We start from the raw sequence: 17,234 nt of genomic DNA, 5'->3' as shown, positions 1-17,234 counted from the left end.
GAGAGCACTCACATGGCCAGATTTGGTCTTGTGGAACTCCTCCTGATGTCTGTCTTTAAGCATGCTGTCCACCACCCCACTGCGATGCCACACATCGAACAGCGTCTTCCCGTGCTGGTATCCTACCTCCTGCAGCCCAAAATGAAGGCGTGTGAGGGTGACATTCAAAGCCAGCATATGGAAAAGACATGGTAGAATGGTGGTGGGGAACAGAGGAGAAACTCACAGCGATTTCGTCAAACTTGCCAAACTCTAGTGTGCCGTATCGGTCGATGGGCGGTCGAATGTACTCGCAGTATTCACTGTCTTTGACCAACTCCAGCTGGCGCACACAGCAGACGTAAGCAAGACGGGTCTGGATCTCTGCCATGTTCAAGACCTGGAGGAAAAATCCAACATTGTTGTAAAGGCCATTACACTTAACGTACAAGACTAACTCCAGAGAATATCTGAAGTCTATAGTAAAGGTCAATGCACCTTGACTTTCTCAGCCATTGGGTTGAAGCGCTTCCACAACAGCCACCAGCCACTCAAGGAGTCACCATAGTTGCTCAAGTTGGTTTCATCCTGGCTTCCAACATCAATTGCAATCACGACCTTGGCCCCCATGGAGCGAGCCACGTCAGCTAGATGCCAAAACAGGTACACTTTATTACAAGACCATCAAGACCATGTGCACTGTGACCTCTCAGGCCTTCACTCTTTCTAAATATTATCTGAAAGGCTTTTGAAGTTCTAACTCAAACCTGACTCCCCTCCTTGAGTTAGGACTGAGTTTGGATGAGTTTTCCAAGAATTTCAAGCTGATTTCCATTGAGCAAGCACATTCTGGTTACTGTATATCATACTCATTCATCTGAAATGAAAATAGGAAAATCAACTCAGCTCAGCAATGTTTACCAGGCAGGTTGTTAATGTATCCTCCGTCCATTAGTAAGTGTCCGTCTTTTGGATCACACAGAGGGGGCAGGTAACCGGATAGGGACATGCTGGCTCTGACATACCGCCACAAAGAACCTGAAGTGGAGAGAGCAAGTGTGTGGTTGACAAATCTGTGTTTTTTTATAGGCTCACTCAACAAAATCTATTTGTACAAACATACATAATACTTATCTGTATCTATATCTATATCTATCAATACATACAATCAAATCTTTTTTGCACTTATAGTCCAAACTTTTCTGAAAATAGGGTTTGCTATTTGTAATATTCAGCTTTTAGAATAGATTTGTTCCTAAAATACCACAGTCTTTTCTACCTGCACAGATATTATCTTAATAGAGACCTCATATACATTCAATCCAACTGAAAAGAGTGACCATTTGGCCACTGCCCACTCTGCTCAGTTTAATTAGCAATCACCCAAAAAAACTGAAGGTGTTATTATAGGTGATATTACAGTTGTGATTTACAGTTGTGCAATGTCAGAACAGACCATCGGTGTGAACTCTCATGGAGGAAGCAGTGATATCAGTTGTAATGTTGAAGTATGGCAGCCACAAGTCCTGAATAGAGACATGATAAAAACAGATTAAGCATCATTTGTCATCACGTGTATAAACAAACTATAATCACTGACCAAAACAAGTCCAGCTGCTTCATATGTTTCAGGTAGTACAAAATGATATTTGACGAGCATGAAGACTTATTTTAGCACAAGGCTCGAACTGTAGCTGCAATAAGCTCCCAATCATTTCTTATGAATTTGTGTTCTGTACAATCTCAAAATCTAACTCAGTGTCTTCATAGTACTGGCAGCTGCAGGATAAAGTTGGTTAAAATGTTTTATTAGAAAGGCCCCCTCGGCTTACCTCTATCTGTTTCCCCTTGAAGACTGAACTAATGCTGGAGTTAAAGGAAGCTCCAGAAAACATTGAAGTAATAGGGTAGGTCAGATCCAGTATCTTCTTAAAGTAAGAGGTCATACCCTGTCGGAAGTAAAGCAAGGCCAAAGACCTGATATAAAACCAGTCTGTGATAATGATGAACAGTTTAAGTTGAGTGAGTGAGTCTTTCATATCTACAGTATAATGGTAACACACCATGGCCCACTCACGAGCCCGGACCCTCATTCGACTGCTACTCTTCTCCTCAGCATACAATGCTCCCATTAAGGAGCCAATGGAGGTGCCTCCAACCATGTCGATAGGGATCCCCGAGTCATTCAGAGCTTGCAGAATGCCAACCTGACAGCAACCCCTGATAAGAGATGAAACGAAATGACAAGTGATAGGCAATATCATCAATAATGTCAATGATACACAGCCCATTAGTCTTGAATAATCTGTCTGTAGTGAGATTATTAAGGGGTTAAGGGGTTCAGGTAGGGTTTGATCAAATAAGTTATGTTACAGTAAACACTAACTGCTGTCATCATGTGTCTACCAGTGGTCTCAGGTCATAGCTGAGTGGAATATGGTCCCTACCTTGTTAGAACTCCAAGACAAGCCAAAACAGTAAGAAACAGAACAACATCAGAACCAGAACCAGATTGATTCAAAACAATACAACAAATACAGTACACCTGTTGATTAGATTATATATTTTATGCACATAACATGCTCATTCCTACTTTGATTCAGACTGTGACTGCAGGGTAATTAATTACTTCTAAATATTCCGGGGCATGGGGAATGTGCTTATCTATATATCTGAGATACCTGGCACCCCCTCCTCCAAATACAAGGGCGATACTGTTTCCTGTCAGGATCCTGGCCAGGCGGGAGAAATCAGAATGACGATCTGGGCATTTTTCAAACACACGCTGGTACAGCTCTCTCTGAAAATCACACACATAGACACACACAGAAATGAAGTATTTCTAATGGGGACAAAACTGTAAACAACTCATTAGGTTTGTGGTGAATACCAGCTTAGGTAAACTCCTCCTGGAGAACACTCTGCGAGGGCAGGACAGGTGATGGTGTCTGGAGATCCAGCTCCGCATGTTCAGCCACTCAGCCGTCCCTTTGGGTGGGGGGCCGTCCTCCCTGTGCAGCAACACCAGCTGCTTCTGAGCCCGAACTGCACTACTCTCCAACATTCGCTCCAACTACAGGTGGAGAAAAGGGAAAGGATACAGATAGCGTTCAGTCAACTCACAGTGATGTCTGATGATGAACAACAAAAAAGCAAATGAAATAGAAAAAGCTGTATTTTAGCTGTCATAACTACAGTTTAGTTAGTGTGGTTAGCCTGCACAAAGTGTTAAATACTGTACATATGCACGTCTATGTATTAAGTAGTCAAGTAAAGACTGTATCTACACTAGTGCTACAGCTAGAGGACAAAGTACCACAAAGTAGTACTATACCTCCCTCTACCTTCCCTATATTGAAAATAACCCTCTGCTTTTAGGAAAAAAAACTCGTCAAGGTGATGTTATGTGGGGTTTTGCAGTTCAGATGATGTCATCTGGTTGTGTATACTAAGGAGGTTTTAGTCTTGTACACTTTTCAAACTGAGACAGAAAAGTGACGTTTCATACCAGTCACGTACATGAGTACATAAGTCCCCTATTCTCCGTAACATTTAATGAACAGTGGCCTGAAGAGGCAGCTCCAGGTAAACACAAAGATGTAGTTTAACAACATTACAAGCAAAGAAGAGTCATATTCACTCAGTGAAACACCAATCATTTCACCATAAGCTACTTCTCACAGCAAACCAAGAACACCTGCTCAGAGCAAAACATTAAAGACATTAGTGTCTGGGTAAAGCAGTAATAATTATGTGTTCTTCTGAGTTTCTTCTTGAAATTCTTATTTTACTTCCTCAATTTAACTGATAAATAATGTTGATATTTAAAAAGTAGGCTCCTGTGTCACGTCTTGCTACATGACAACATCTTTTGTAAAACTGCTGAATAAAAGCTTTGCAGCTCTATAGGTGCATTTAGACTGACCTCGCCAACAGCGGGCTCCTGCTCCCCAAGTCCCACGATGATAATGCAGTCAGCCTGCCGGATGCAGCGCTGGGTCCAGGGTGTGAGGCTAGAGTCGGACTGGTAGAGAACGATGCGATGGATGTCTTCCTGCTGCCCAAGCCAGCTGGACAGACGGTACTCATGGACACTGTAGAGGTGAGGAGCAAACACCAGCCAGTAAGCAAGACATCACATTTTGCTGTGACTTTAAATTATATGACCTGTTCAAGTGCACTAAATAATATCGTCAAAACTCATGCCTGTCTCTCATAAAGTATTTACCTTATTAAAATGCAGCTACATTGGCTGTACTGCAAAGACATTCATCTCCGAGACAATCAAATACCAATCAAACCACATAACCACAAAAAATCTGAACCTAGTCTCATTTCACATTACTTCTCTGATTACAGTTGAACCACTTTATCAAATGTCTACCTGTCCAGAGCAGCAGAGCCCAGACGCTGTTGGATGATGTCACTGGTCAGGAGTAGAGTGGGACCTTCAGAAAATAGAAACACATCCAAAAGGTTTTAAAGGTGGATGAATCACACAGCATGGTGCATTGCATGCTCCTGCTGTGATGGGGGGACTAAATCCACAGTTTTCCTTCTGTGGAAATATGTGTGCAATTGCTTATCTTAGGTTATTGTTATGTTATATAATCAAATCAAATATTATTGTGGAATCCAATGGGTTTCACCTCTTTCCCGAATGAGTCACACTGAAATTGTACTAAAAAAAGACAGAATTTTGTACATACACATATCAGGGGTGGACGGTGGTCAGCCTGGGTACACTAACCTAACTGGTCTGCAGCTACAAAGCCCGATTCTACTTATCTACTACTACTTAACTGTGTCTGCAGTGGTGGCGAGTAACAGTGTCTACTGTACGTGTGTGTGTGTTTGACTTTCATTGTGTGGACCAGCATAACAATTGGACTGAGGACAGTTTTACAAAGTGAGGACATTTTTACAATGTGAGGACATCTTAGCTGCTCCTCACAAAGAGAAGGGTGTTTAAAGAGCAATTTTGGAGTTAAGACTAGGTTTTAGGGTTAGGGTAAAGTTTAGGGTGATGCAGTTAGTTGTGATGGTTAGGGTTAGGTTAAGACAGTACATGTGATAAATAAAAAAATTCACACAGAATGGAAATTAGCAATTAGCATTGACTCACAAGAGTAGGGGGCTAGGGAATGAATTATGTCAATGATGATGTGTTCTGCCATACAAAAATGAGTGTGTGCGTGTGTGTGTACCAATGGCACTCAGAGCATGTTGCAGCTCCAAAGTGAAGGAGGTGAGAGGAACCTCCTCAGACACAGGCAGGATGGCAACAGTGGACAGGTTGGACACCAGATTCTCAGCATCCCATTTACTGGTGTGGGTGTGGAGAGCCAGACTGTGACCTGCAGGGCAGAGGAGTGCCTCTCTTACTGAATCTTAAACAGTGTAAAACATATGCAATATAATCTCTAATACACTGATTTTTGGTCTTTTACATTTGAGTAACAGTTGCCATATATGTTACTTATTTCACTCTGACTGGTCATTTAGTGCATTTACATATTTGTTCTGTCATTTTCTGGCCACCTCAGCTGATACATATATAAAATGAGTGGGAAGCTCAGGTTCCAAAAGCCAAATTGATTTTCACACGAGAAGAAGTCACGTTTCTGTTGGTAAAATAGATCAATTCAGAATAACAGAAAGAGTATACACAGTAAGTACCAGCTAGAGGTCCGCTGACTGGCTGCATGTTGCCCAGGATTTTTTGTCCCAGCAGGTGAATCAGCCTGGTGACAACCTGAGGATATCTCCTCTTGATGGAATTCAGGGCTCCTTCAGGTAGCTTGGCCAGCTCAGAGTCTCTGACAGCATGGACCGTCGTGGCTCGATTCATGTGTGTCAGAGTCTCAACCTGATTGATCCACAAAACGGGTGTGATAGTGCAACATGTAGTGAATAAAATGTGTTTTCCCCTCATGTTCTTTCTGTCCAGTTACTTTCCTTCATTAAGTGTTTAATTCAACACTTCACATTCAAAATTCACATTAGACACCAGTTTCTGACCACTCACCACACCAATTAAATCTCCTCGACCGTACTCTCCAGCCAGCTCCTTCTTCCCATTATCTTTTGCAATGACAGAGCGTAGTCGCCCACTAAGGACGATGTAGGTGCTGTCTGACTTGTCTCCTTGTCTAAAAAACAATAAGGGAATAAGGAAATAGCTCAATCTAGCGTTTCTCTGCCCATAAAATATAATAATAATATCATAGCCTGCATAGTCTCTGCATAGTCTTAGAAGCCCATTAGTAGCTCCACCGAGCAGATACCTGTAGACAGCACGGCCAGCCTCCACAGCCATCCAGTCTAGGGCAAAGTCAATCTGCCTGACAAATGGTGACACCCTCTTTACCACAGCGTGAGCTACATTCAGAACCACCCAGGGCTCCTCACGCATTATCCTGCAAAGTTGAAAACAAGTTTGTTTGCATCCTGGTGATGTGATGCCACTTTGTAGCAATTTTTGTGTGTGAGTTTGATCTTACTCATAAAAGAAAGCCTTGGATATGGAGAGGAAGGTGCAGTCTCTGAGAGCTCGCACAGTGAAAATGAGTGGCTCCCCCGTGAGAACGGCAAGGTGACCCACCAGCTCGCCTGGGTGGGTGACAAACAGCAGAGTCTCCTCGTCGCTGTCAATCATTCGCTGGTAGACGTGGAGCAAACCAGAGATGACAAATGCCACGCTCACATCCTGTAAGTAAAGACAAATGGTATAAATGAAGATTAAACAACAATTAGTATGTAAAACTGTTTCCAGGAGCTCAACAAAAAGTGCTTTCAGTTATTACAAGGCCAATATAAGTAACATGTAGAACTACTTTACTTTTTGCTGTACTTACTTTATATCCTATTTTGTATATTTTGACAGGTTATGATGCAAATTCCTTGTAGTCCCACTTTAAGGAGTGACATCATTGTCACCTGGTAAAATACACTCACCTGGTCTCCCTGGTGAGCCACAACAGAGCCAGCCTTGACCTGACATATTTTCACCCTCCCATCCAGTAGAGTGGGGTCCTGGTGACATCAAATGACAAGATAAACATACATACAGAGAGGTGACTGGTCATCCTGCTGAGCCAGAACTGCTCATGGAAATCAGGTACATAAACTGCATGTACTGTATTATTATTCTTATTTATAATTATTGAATTTAATTGTACTTCACTGCTGCTGGGACTCTTTACCTTCCACTTGTGGGATCAATTACATGTACTTATAGCATTACAGCGATTTTACTTTAAAATATTATTGTCCATTTGGATTAGGGTAACATTTATATGCCACCATTGCATGTCATTAACTTTGTGTCTTCTCTCTCTTGTAGTTGTGTTTCTTCCTCTCTGTCTCCCTTTCTCCGTACTTTTCTGCCCAGTGTTTCTGCTTCTTCTTTTCGTTCTTTTTGTTGCCTGCTGTTCTTTTCTCTCTCCTCTTTCCACTCGCCCCAATCGGTCGAGGCAGATCGCTGCCCACTCTGAGCCTGATTCTGCTGAAGGTTTCTTCGGTTAATCTGAATCCAAATATCTGGACTAATTTACATATCCTGCTCCCACTGTGTGTCACCAAACATCCGATAAGCAACAGACATGTTTAGAATTGCAATGCTTTGAGTTCATACCTGTATTTGGATGACCTGCAGCAAATCCTTTTTGGCAGCTTGGAAAAGGGCATTGACTTTACTGTGGTGGACATTTCCTCCTCCAGTATCACTATAGTGGTAAACAGCAGATGGAGTTTGCTGCATTGTGACAGTCTTCTTTAGAATAGACTGGGGGGACAGAGAAAGACAACAAAACAAAAAACCCATGAGCAAGACACTAAAACAAATCTGAACAGGACACTCATTCTACTTGAATTAACCTAACATGGGCACGGATACGGAAAAAACCTACTAAATTATAACATCTAAACAAACTATGTAGCATCTGTCTGTAAGTAACAACTTACAGACAGTGAATACATGTAAATACATGTATTTCACCATATAACGCTCAAGACATTGCCGTTTGTCTAGGCATTAATGAGGTTGACTAGGCAAAGTTAGCTCACCAACGTATCAAAATTGCAATGTTTGGTCACTTTCTATATCATTATATAAACTTGGTCATGGGGCAATTGGCCCTAAAAACTCTTGGGCCGCTTAATCCTGAATTTTGTGGCCAATTAAAAACAAAACAAAACAATCCCTATGTGCAGTGGGCTAAAAATGTCAGGCATGTAAAATGTTTGATATCTGACCAATCAGCAATGCTCAAGAGTTTCAGGCCCATTACCAGAAGTTCCTGGAGTTTCAGAAAGTACTACCATCCAACCAGTGACTAAATTTATTCCCCGATTCCTCTTGGAACCAGGGAAACATAGGTAACTAAGTCCCACTAAAGGTTATTGGTCTCTGGAAAAAAGTTCCTGCTGTGAAAACTGGTTTAAACAGTGATGAAAAAGAAGAAGAGAAAGAGAGAAAATGTCTGAGGCTCACTTTCCTAAATGCTTAAGACCAGGCGCTACTGGTGCGCTCAGCTACTCTATTCACTCCAGTCGTGGACAGCTCCAGTTAAATAATGTGTATAGAAAAAGGTCTATTGTATTAGAAAGGAAGTAGGGAGCATTCTAAGCTGTAGTAATGTACTCTTAGCCACAATATTAGCATGTGAGAGATTAGTAGACCATTCAACCAGTTGCTATCAAATAGCACCTTTAGAAATACAATGACCTGGATGACATTAAATTTACTGTGACCAAACTCCAGATAAGTAACAGACAATGGATAGCTGCTGCTGCTGTGTGGATTAAATAAGGGAAAAAGATGGTTGCTCAGTCAACATTTTTTGTGTAATAAACTTCTCACTGCTGTGTAACTTGTCTGGAATCAAACCAGTAAACCTCTAAAGATATAAGAAAAAAAGGTTTATCCAGAAACCTTCACAGGACCAGGAAGCACTGTGTCCTCTTTGGCAAATCTATCCTGTTCATCAGCTCTGTTGATGTCGGCTGTCATTTCACCTGCATGACATGCAAAAAAAAAAAGACATTACATTAATTACATTAAAGTTTAGCATCAGCAAAAATACTCACTGACACACCAATTCCAATGCACCAATTATTATAATGACTAATAACAAAAAAATCTCCTGATCAGTCACATCAGGTCAGACCAGAGCTAACACAGTCTTAGTTCTATAACTGCTGTTAATGAAATAAATTGTGTATAAGTTGTGATGCATGTGTGTATACCTGTAGCAGCCACTGGGGAGGAGGGAGAGTGAGATTTACTGTATTTTGAGGAGGATGTGTCTGAGGGGTTGGACTTTTCTGTGTGCAAAGTGTGCAAAACAGACTTTAGACAAACATTACTACACACATACTTGTGTCAGTGAAAATGTTGAGAGACTGCTGTTGTTTCTGACCTGGGTCAGTTTTTTCAGGGCCCAGGTCATCAGAGTGGGAAGGCTGCCTGCGGAAGCCTCTGTGTGGATGAGCTTCACCCAGAACAGAGGCCACTGACACCAAGGAGATAGCTTGACTCTCCTGTAACACACACATCATCAACCTTGTAGAAAAATCTTTGCCTTTAATTTCTCTAAATATGGTCAGAATGATATGGTAAAATGCTGGAATCAACCAAACGTGTGCTCCACTTGTGTCTACATACTTGCTGTTAAACACTGTGTTGAGATAGTGAAAAGATGAAAACATATCAGCTCTGAAAATATGTTTTTAGAAAAAATTACAAATGTCATTTAAAAATTAACCCATGATAAGGCTATGAACATTGCAAAACTAAATAGATTTGATCTTGCCTATGCCTCATCCCTGTTTGTCAAGTAGAACAGAGCTGTACAAATCTGATATTACCCTTCCCAGCCATTTTCATTTGTTGTATTACTTACAGTGGTCTATTGAATCAAAAATGAAAAGTTAAGTCTAATTTTAATGTTTTACATTTTCAAGGTTCCAAATGTAAAATGTAAGACACTGTGCACGTAACATAACATCATAACTATTAGCTGGGTTGTTCATGTGCTACAGAGTCCAGCCTGATGGCTCAAAATGTAACTCTGGTCTCATGAAGCCACAGACTCTCTTTCAGCTGACTTCCATTTTGACAAATGTATATATGTCTATTAAATCTATTTTCACACTGAGATCCTAGAGTTTGTTTTGTACATTTATGTTAGAAAAGCCAGATTATATCGACCATGATTCAATATTGTAAAAAAAAAGGTGAAAAATACACAGGGAAGCAAAACAACAGTACCGGGTTGAAGAGCTCAGTGGTCAGGCCGAGGTAGTTGTGTAAGGCAAGGAAAGTGACTCTCTGAAGGCGTACCATGATTATCTACAGAGAACACGAGTGAAACAACACAGAGAATGTACTTTAAATACAAAAAACCCAGTACTGTCGGTGGTTTGTGGTTTTGTTTTATGTTGACACACTGCTCGCTGTCAGTTGACACTTTACCTGGATGACTCGGACAAGAGTTTCAGGATATTTCTCAAAGACTGGCTGGAAGGCTGTAGCTGGAAGACGCAGGACAGTGGAGGGAGTTGCAGCTCTTGCAGACACTGTCTTGTAAGGTGCTGGATATCCCTGAAATACAGATAACAGGAGATAGAGGACAGATGCACAAAATAGCTTTAAGAAAGGCAAAATATGACTGTGAATGATAAAGAATATAAATCACAGTTTTGGTAAAAAAAAAGTTTAAAAATAAAAACAAAATGTATAACTGATCTAATTACATATTGTGTATGATAATATTTTCAAATTAAAACCCCTATACACATTTAAAGACACTGGGATGAAAAGGGAGACAGGAAGAGGACTGACAGACAGACTTCAAACATACAGTAATGATGTCCAGGATACTGAGCAAACTGTGAACACTGTCTCCTGGTAAAACCTCTTTCACCACAGCGTCTGTACCATCCTGCAGGGGGAAAACAATCACATTTATGGCAACTGAAAAACAATCAGAACATGGGGAAGATTTTTCAATTTAGTGATGCTGTAGGCATTTCAGCCCAGTGCTCTTACACTCTCGTGGATGCACAGCTCCAGACGGCCATCTTGAACCACGTAAATACTGTCGTCCGTGTCACCTGGTCGGAAGAGTCCCTCTCCCTGGTGCAGATTGATCAGCACCATGTGACGACAAAGCTCAAGAAAGACAGGCTTCTCGAAGTGGCCGAGCACCCTGGGTACAACATGTGTGAAGTTAAAGCTCTGCTAATGGTAATAAACATATTTACATTAATGGTCACACTACAGTTGATCTTGTTATCGGTGCTACTTCCTCAAAGTTATTTTGCTCTAGGTTTCAGTCATGGGTGGTGACATGTGAGTTCTGGTGACAATGGCAAGTAGATTTTATTAATACAGAACAGAACAAACAAGTACTCATGTTCTGCCATTTTCACTGTGGTTTATCATCTTCAGAAAGCTTCAACAGACAACCAACACTCTACATCGCCCTGAAAGCAACACACCAGACCTAAATGTATTATAAGTATTGGACACCAAATCCAAACATGGTGCCCATACATCCCTAGGAAACTTGTTCTAGGGCGCACTAAAGGGGAGGGGAGTGTTGCACAAGACTGTGGACATTTGCGACGTGTGAATGTTTTTAATAAATGTATAAAATAAATTAATCTATTTTCACTTTGTCATAACAGGGTAGTGAGTGTAGATTAATGAGAAAAAAGTAGTATAGTAGTATGTAGCATCAGGCTGCAACATAACAAAATGAATAAAGGTGAAAGGGGTCTGAACACCTGCTGACAGTAATTTTCACTATTGCTTCATCTGTTGATTATTTTCACAATTAAACATCTGATAAACTTTCAGAGAATAGCAGAAAATGTACATCACTATTCCTTAAAGCCCTAAGAGACATCTCAAAACAGTTTACTTTATCCAAGTAACTTATTTGAGAAGCTGAAACTGAAGAACATTTGACATTATTTTGATAAATAATGTTGATGTTGATTTCACTTTAATTCGTCAATTAGTTCATTCATTTCAATACCACTCTTTTTTGTAAAATGGTCCACTTTTTAAGTTTAAACATTTGATGTGTTTTCTAGGATCTGTTGTGAGTAAAATATGGGTTTGTGAGATTTGGAAATCATAACATTCTGTTTTTTATGCAGATTTTACACAGTGTCCCAACGTTTTGGGAATCAGTGAGGTTTAAATGTTACTGTTAGACTGCATGGAAACGTTTCTGCGAATGAGGAGCAGGTAGTAGTGTTACTGACCTGACATTTTTCAACATGTACAGCACTTCAGAGGGCAGATGGGAGTTCTGCACATCAGACTCAGTCAGATCAGCCTCCAGCAGACTGGGAGGAGGCTCCTTGGGCTGCAGGGTGGGAGGCTCTCTCCTGATACGCAGGATCCTAACACATATACATAAAAAACACTCTTCGTAGTGTGAAGGTTTAAGTGTTTTTTACTTAGAACAATCCTCCGTAAAACCAACCTCATAACGATGCTTCTGAATTGTAAGTAGTTTTTCAAAGAAACATCTGTTCACCTTCCTGTAGAGTAAACTGTTAAAGCACCAAATACTTCAAAAAGGGACTTACTTGCGAGCTATAGACAGGACTTTGGTCCTCTTTCTCACTCTCTCGCGGGAGGCTGAGTTTGAGTTTGAGGACAAGGTCTGAACCTGAAACAGCAGGGAAAGGAAAACTTTGCTTAATGTTTGCATTTGACTGTTTACACACAACAAATAAACTGTTTCTGAAAATCAAACATGTTAAAAACTGTACTACAATTCTTACAGTTCTTTTTGATCTCTATGAGCAGTTACATTTGCCAACACTTAGGTGAGCATTCCACAGGAGCTGTTAATCCAGTTCTACTCTGCTTTCCAGTTTGACACTGTTTTTTAGCTACTTATGCAAATCTCTCAGTGCACTCTAACTGCACAGTATTCTTATATCTTTTTCCATCATTATTTGCTTTTTCTCTTACATTCATTTCAGGTTTTCTTTGACTTTTGACATTGCCTTGTACTTCTTCTACATGTGGCCTTTATATGATTTTCATAAAGCCTTTTGAATTGTTATGTTTTGTCTCACCTGACAGATACATTCAAGTGTCATCTGACATTATCTTATCTCTAGTTGTTGACTCATGCAGTTTCTTAGGCAGTACACCGCATCATCCTAGCCTTCCTCTAGACCCTGCAGTGCTAAACCCAGCAATTGCTATTTATCTAACATTCCTCTGTGCAATATAACAGCAAGACTTTAGCTTTTCCTCAGCACTACAAATGCTCATTTGACTATACGGACAGTACCCCTCCTCTTACACAAACATTAACCCACTGTCAGGTCACAATATTTCTAAATGCTTTTAAAATTACATGTTGTAGCCATATGTAGCTCTTCACCTAACAATGGCTCCAGGAGTGGCCATTAATAAAGCAAGACATTTCTCAAGAATTACTATTACTGTAACAGGGCCAAGAAAACACCTTTCTTTCCTACTTCCTAGCTCCAACTTGAAACTAAAATTACCACGTCTATAATTGTATGCCTCTGCAAAGCAGTCCTGAGTTACTGTGCTCACATGAATGGGACAGATGTGAGATCACAGTGACCTTGATCACTGACCACAAAAATCTAACCATCTTATCCTTGAGGCCAAATCGACCTTTGTGTCAATTCTCAAGAAATTCCCTAAATAATCTACTATCAAAACGCTAAATGTGTTACATGTCTACTGAAAGGGTCAACACCAAGTGTGATACAAGTCACTGACCTTTCTCATGATCTTCCGGCCATAAAACATCACCTTGTCTCTCTTCCTGAAGCGATAGTGAGGGACACCAGCCTCCTCCTCTAAAACACACAAGACATTCTTCGTCATTCTTCATTCTTGAAGACCACTTCATAGTATCTATATCAATCAATCTGCTCCATACACATGCTGTAAATCTGGTCGGATTAAATCAGGTGTTCACAATCCTGAGAACAACTCAAAACTTAATTTATTTTCTTTTTGCATAAACACAATTATTATACATTATTTAGATATTTAATAAACATTATTAACTGCTTGTGCAGCAACTTCTCTGAAACACAAACTTGTGTATTTTGGGTGTATTTGCACGTTTGCACAGTGATCAGTTTTATATGTGCGCTCAGAACAGGATGTACAGTGAGCGGAGCACTGACTTGAATGTTTGTATTTTCTGTAGAGAAGGAACAGAACAACTCCAACTATACAAACGGATGTTACAGCTCCAATCAGCACAGCTGTCCACTGGAAGAAAGAACAGAAAACCAATTGTAATTATCTGCATTCAAAACTGTTTTTAAATTGTTAAATTAAAAAAGCTGAAAAGTATGGACTATTAGAACCCTCTTATTTATTCTAATCAATTCTAATCTAATCTAACTGTCACTTCTACACTCCAGAAAGGAAAAAACACACTGTTGTGCTAAGTGACAATGAACATGAACAGTTACATTACAGTTCATTCATTCACTAAAACTCATTTGAAATGTGAAGAATGTGGTTACCGTGTTGACTTCTGTCCTTTCCTCCACAAACTTCAGCATCCTGGCTTTGAGCTCATCGCTGAGTAGAACCAGGCTCTGTGATGGATTTATTATAAAATTTGTAAATTTGTAATGTGTAACTGACAACTTAATATATTGTATAATATATAATACACATGAGTCCTCTCTGCAGCATTCAGGGTCTTTTAGTCCATGGTTAGTGTGGCAGCAACAAGTGCAGAGGGAGAAGGAAGGCTCTGGGGACACAGGACCTGTGGGGTGGCTGTGGATCAATAGGTAGAGCAGTTGCCTGCCAATCATAGGATCGGTGGTTCGATTCCCGGCTGCCACGTCACATGCCAAAGTGCCCTTGGGCAAGACACTGAACCCCAAGTTGCCCCCGGTGAGTCAGGTCAGCTGCATAGCAGCTCTGCCATCAGTGTGCTTGTGTGTGTGTGAATGAGACGCAGTGTAAAGCGCTTTGAGTACCATCTAGGTAGAAAAGCGCTATATAAGTGCAGGCCATTTTACCTTACCCTATTCCCAAATTAGTCGAAAGTGCCTTTCTAAATAGTAATTCATGATTTTTTGCATTGCATTGCTTTATCCACACATTGGAGCTATATGTGATCAAGCAAATGTCAGAGTTGGCCTGACCATTAAACCAACTTCACCCCCCAAAGTCTCCAGTACAAGGTCAATGTAAGGTCCAGCTGTGTCTGTTAGTAAATTCAGCAGGTAAATGTCTGAAGAATTCACTGCAAGTGATTGGGCATGTTGACTATGTTCCTATAACACGACTGGTGCTGCCTCTATCTGCTGTAAATAAAACATGGTGATTTCCACAGTGGACTTTTTGTGTGCACTTAATGGAAATGGAATTTGGAATCACTGTTCTATAAGCACATGATAAAAATACATTTTCAGTCACCCTCTAGTCATCCCTCTGTTGTTGATCAAAGGAATTAGATAATGTATTGATCACTCTGAAACCTCAAGCATAAAAACAACTGAAAAAACACTGATGGAATGAAATCAGCGGGATGTGAGATAAGCTGTGTGTAACAATGTAAGAGCAATCAGAGCAGAACAAGGATTAGGACAGCAGTGCTGAGTTAGCAATAGAGGAGAAACATCTTGATCATTTTAACAAGACAAAATTACTATTTTTCCCCCTAAACAGACTTAATGGTTCAGTGAAAAACACTAAGCACTGCAGAATATGTCTAATGCATTTGTCATGTGTTTCATAGGGAAACACATATCTGACTTATGACGACAGTTAAGTTGTTATAACCTTGTACATAAAAGCCTTGTTAAGGACAAGGACGTGGAACTTTATTTTCAGATTTAGCGTCTCCTTTCAAAGTTTGTTGCATAAATGCGAAATGTGTTAATTTTCTCCTTTTAAAGAGTTTTAATTGTCTGGTCTGCAGCCTCCAGTATTAGTTCTTCATTGCTACTAACTAAAGGGCTGATTTGTGAATGGAAGAAATGACATGAATGTTGATGTCTTTTCAAAGTAAATAGATTAGAAATGGGAAGTGTTTGAAGTGATTGTGTTCTTGACAGTCTTTTACTTGGCTGTAGAGTTTGTTGAGGGATGACGTACCGTACTGCAGCTCTCCTCTTCATCGTTGTCTCCCATGTCAGCAGTAAGAAAGGCCACCAGCCTGAAATTCAAATAGAATCAATCCTTTACATTTGAATCGGGCCTTTAATACCTGCTCAACTATTGTATATTTAAAACCTGTACCATTGCTTTATTACCACTGCCCTGTATTTAAATGAAGCTTTTCCAATAGCAACATGAGTTTCTTGCTTCATCCAGCTGACAAACGGGTCACAGGCAAGAGCTTTGTGAAATATGAATCTGGACTAAAAAGCACCTCAAGAAAAGGAGGTCACAAGTGTTTGTTTGTAACCAGACACTCACAACCCTGCTCTAGGTCACTGCAGTGGTCGAAACAAACGGCACCTCTAGAGGAAAAGCTTCAATAAATGACAGGCAGCTTCAAATACTAGCAACTGGATCTTTGGCGCTGTACAGGACAACAGAGACCAGAGAGGGGGGCTTGTTTTGGACGGAATTCCGCTGAACTATGGTACAAAAGAGGCAAAAATAAGTCACACGTGTATAGTTTAATATTTATCTGTCGCTCACAGCACGTAGAGAGCCGGTATTTAACTTTTAACGAACACACGCTGTCACATCATTACTAATACTAAGTCTCACGGACTCTCTCCGCGGACTGAGTGAGTGCAGCCCGCTACACAACAACACGACAAGTGAATGCAAGCGAAACACGGTCCTAAAGAGCGAATTTTTAAAGAGGTAAAAAAGAGCAAGCACACATTTACCTTCTCCTTCTCGACTAAATCAACGCTAAAGAAACTTTCCCACGTACCTTTTAAGCGTCACGTTTTTTTGTTTTTTTGAGTTTGTGTTACATGCTTCAGAAGAGTGTGAAGACTGTGAGGTGGAAACAATCTAAACATCCTGACATACTGTCAAAATAAAAGCCTCACTTACAAAAATGTACGGAGACCCCAATGGGAATGGACTGTATTTAACAATGGTGTAGGGTGCAGCCTAGAGTATTTCACTTTGTAGTGCTACCACATTTACACAAAACGGTGATCTATTGATAGCTTGAATGATCGAGACGTAAACAATTTACCCTTATTCTGAAAGGTAATCGTGCGTGTCCTATGGTACT

The 17,234-nt window shown here is 40.4% G+C and overlaps 1 protein-coding gene across 4 annotated transcripts in view; it reads right to left on the bottom strand.

The window, feature by feature from the left end:
- pnpla7b (patatin-like phospholipase domain containing 7b) overlaps positions 1-16,987 on the bottom strand; it is an 18,863-nt gene extending 1,876 nt beyond the window's left edge. For 2 of the 4 annotated variants that reach the window (XM_026343562.1, XM_026343564.1), the window contains exons 1-32: positions 16,923-16,987; positions 16,127-16,187; positions 14,536-14,610; positions 14,188-14,275; positions 13,772-13,851; positions 12,589-12,671; positions 12,259-12,399; positions 11,033-11,192; positions 10,845-10,925; positions 10,457-10,585; positions 10,253-10,333; positions 9,402-9,522; positions 9,229-9,306; positions 8,915-8,997; positions 7,616-7,765; positions 6,937-7,014; positions 6,483-6,688; positions 6,267-6,398; positions 6,008-6,131; positions 5,659-5,848; positions 5,187-5,336; positions 4,364-4,427; positions 3,905-4,073; positions 2,870-3,052; positions 2,661-2,779; positions 2,043-2,199; positions 1,812-1,928; positions 1,436-1,505; positions 901-1,017; positions 478-626; positions 227-379; positions 13-129 (exon numbers count right to left, since the gene is read on the bottom strand). In XM_026343562.1, the coding sequence (XP_026199347.1) occupies positions 13-129; positions 227-379; positions 478-626; positions 901-1,017; positions 1,436-1,505; positions 1,812-1,928; positions 2,043-2,199; positions 2,661-2,779; positions 2,870-3,052; positions 3,905-4,073; positions 4,364-4,427; positions 5,187-5,336; positions 5,659-5,848; positions 6,008-6,131; positions 6,267-6,398; positions 6,483-6,688; positions 6,937-7,014; positions 7,616-7,765; positions 8,915-8,997; positions 9,229-9,306; positions 9,402-9,522; positions 10,253-10,333; positions 10,457-10,585; positions 10,845-10,925; positions 11,033-11,192; positions 12,259-12,399; positions 12,589-12,671; positions 13,772-13,851; positions 14,188-14,275; positions 14,536-14,610; positions 16,127-16,162 (3,681 nt within the window). In that variant the 5' untranslated portion in view covers positions 16,163-16,187; positions 16,923-16,987. Of the gene's footprint in view, positions 1-12; positions 130-226; positions 380-477; positions 627-900; positions 1,018-1,435; positions 1,506-1,811; positions 1,929-2,042; positions 2,200-2,660; positions 2,780-2,869; positions 3,053-3,904; positions 4,074-4,363; positions 4,428-5,186; positions 5,337-5,658; positions 5,849-6,007; positions 6,132-6,266; positions 6,399-6,482; positions 6,689-6,936; positions 7,015-7,615; positions 7,766-8,914; positions 8,998-9,228; positions 9,307-9,359; positions 9,523-10,252; positions 10,334-10,456; positions 10,586-10,844; positions 10,926-11,032; positions 11,193-12,258; positions 12,400-12,588; positions 12,672-13,771; positions 13,852-14,187; positions 14,276-14,535; positions 14,611-16,126; positions 16,188-16,875; positions 16,900-16,922 lie in introns of those variants that run through there. The other 2 variants (XM_026343563.1, XM_026343565.1) reach the window with 2 other exon arrangements.
- Positions 16,988-17,234: the final 247 nt, after the last annotated feature.

This window comes from Anabas testudineus, chromosome 9 (genome assembly GCF_900324465.2).
Source record: "Anabas testudineus chromosome 9, fAnaTes1.2, whole genome shotgun sequence".
Taxonomy (NCBI): domain Eukaryota; kingdom Metazoa; phylum Chordata; class Actinopteri; order Anabantiformes; family Anabantidae; genus Anabas; species Anabas testudineus.
This window is presented reverse-complemented; position numbering and strand designations above follow the sequence as displayed.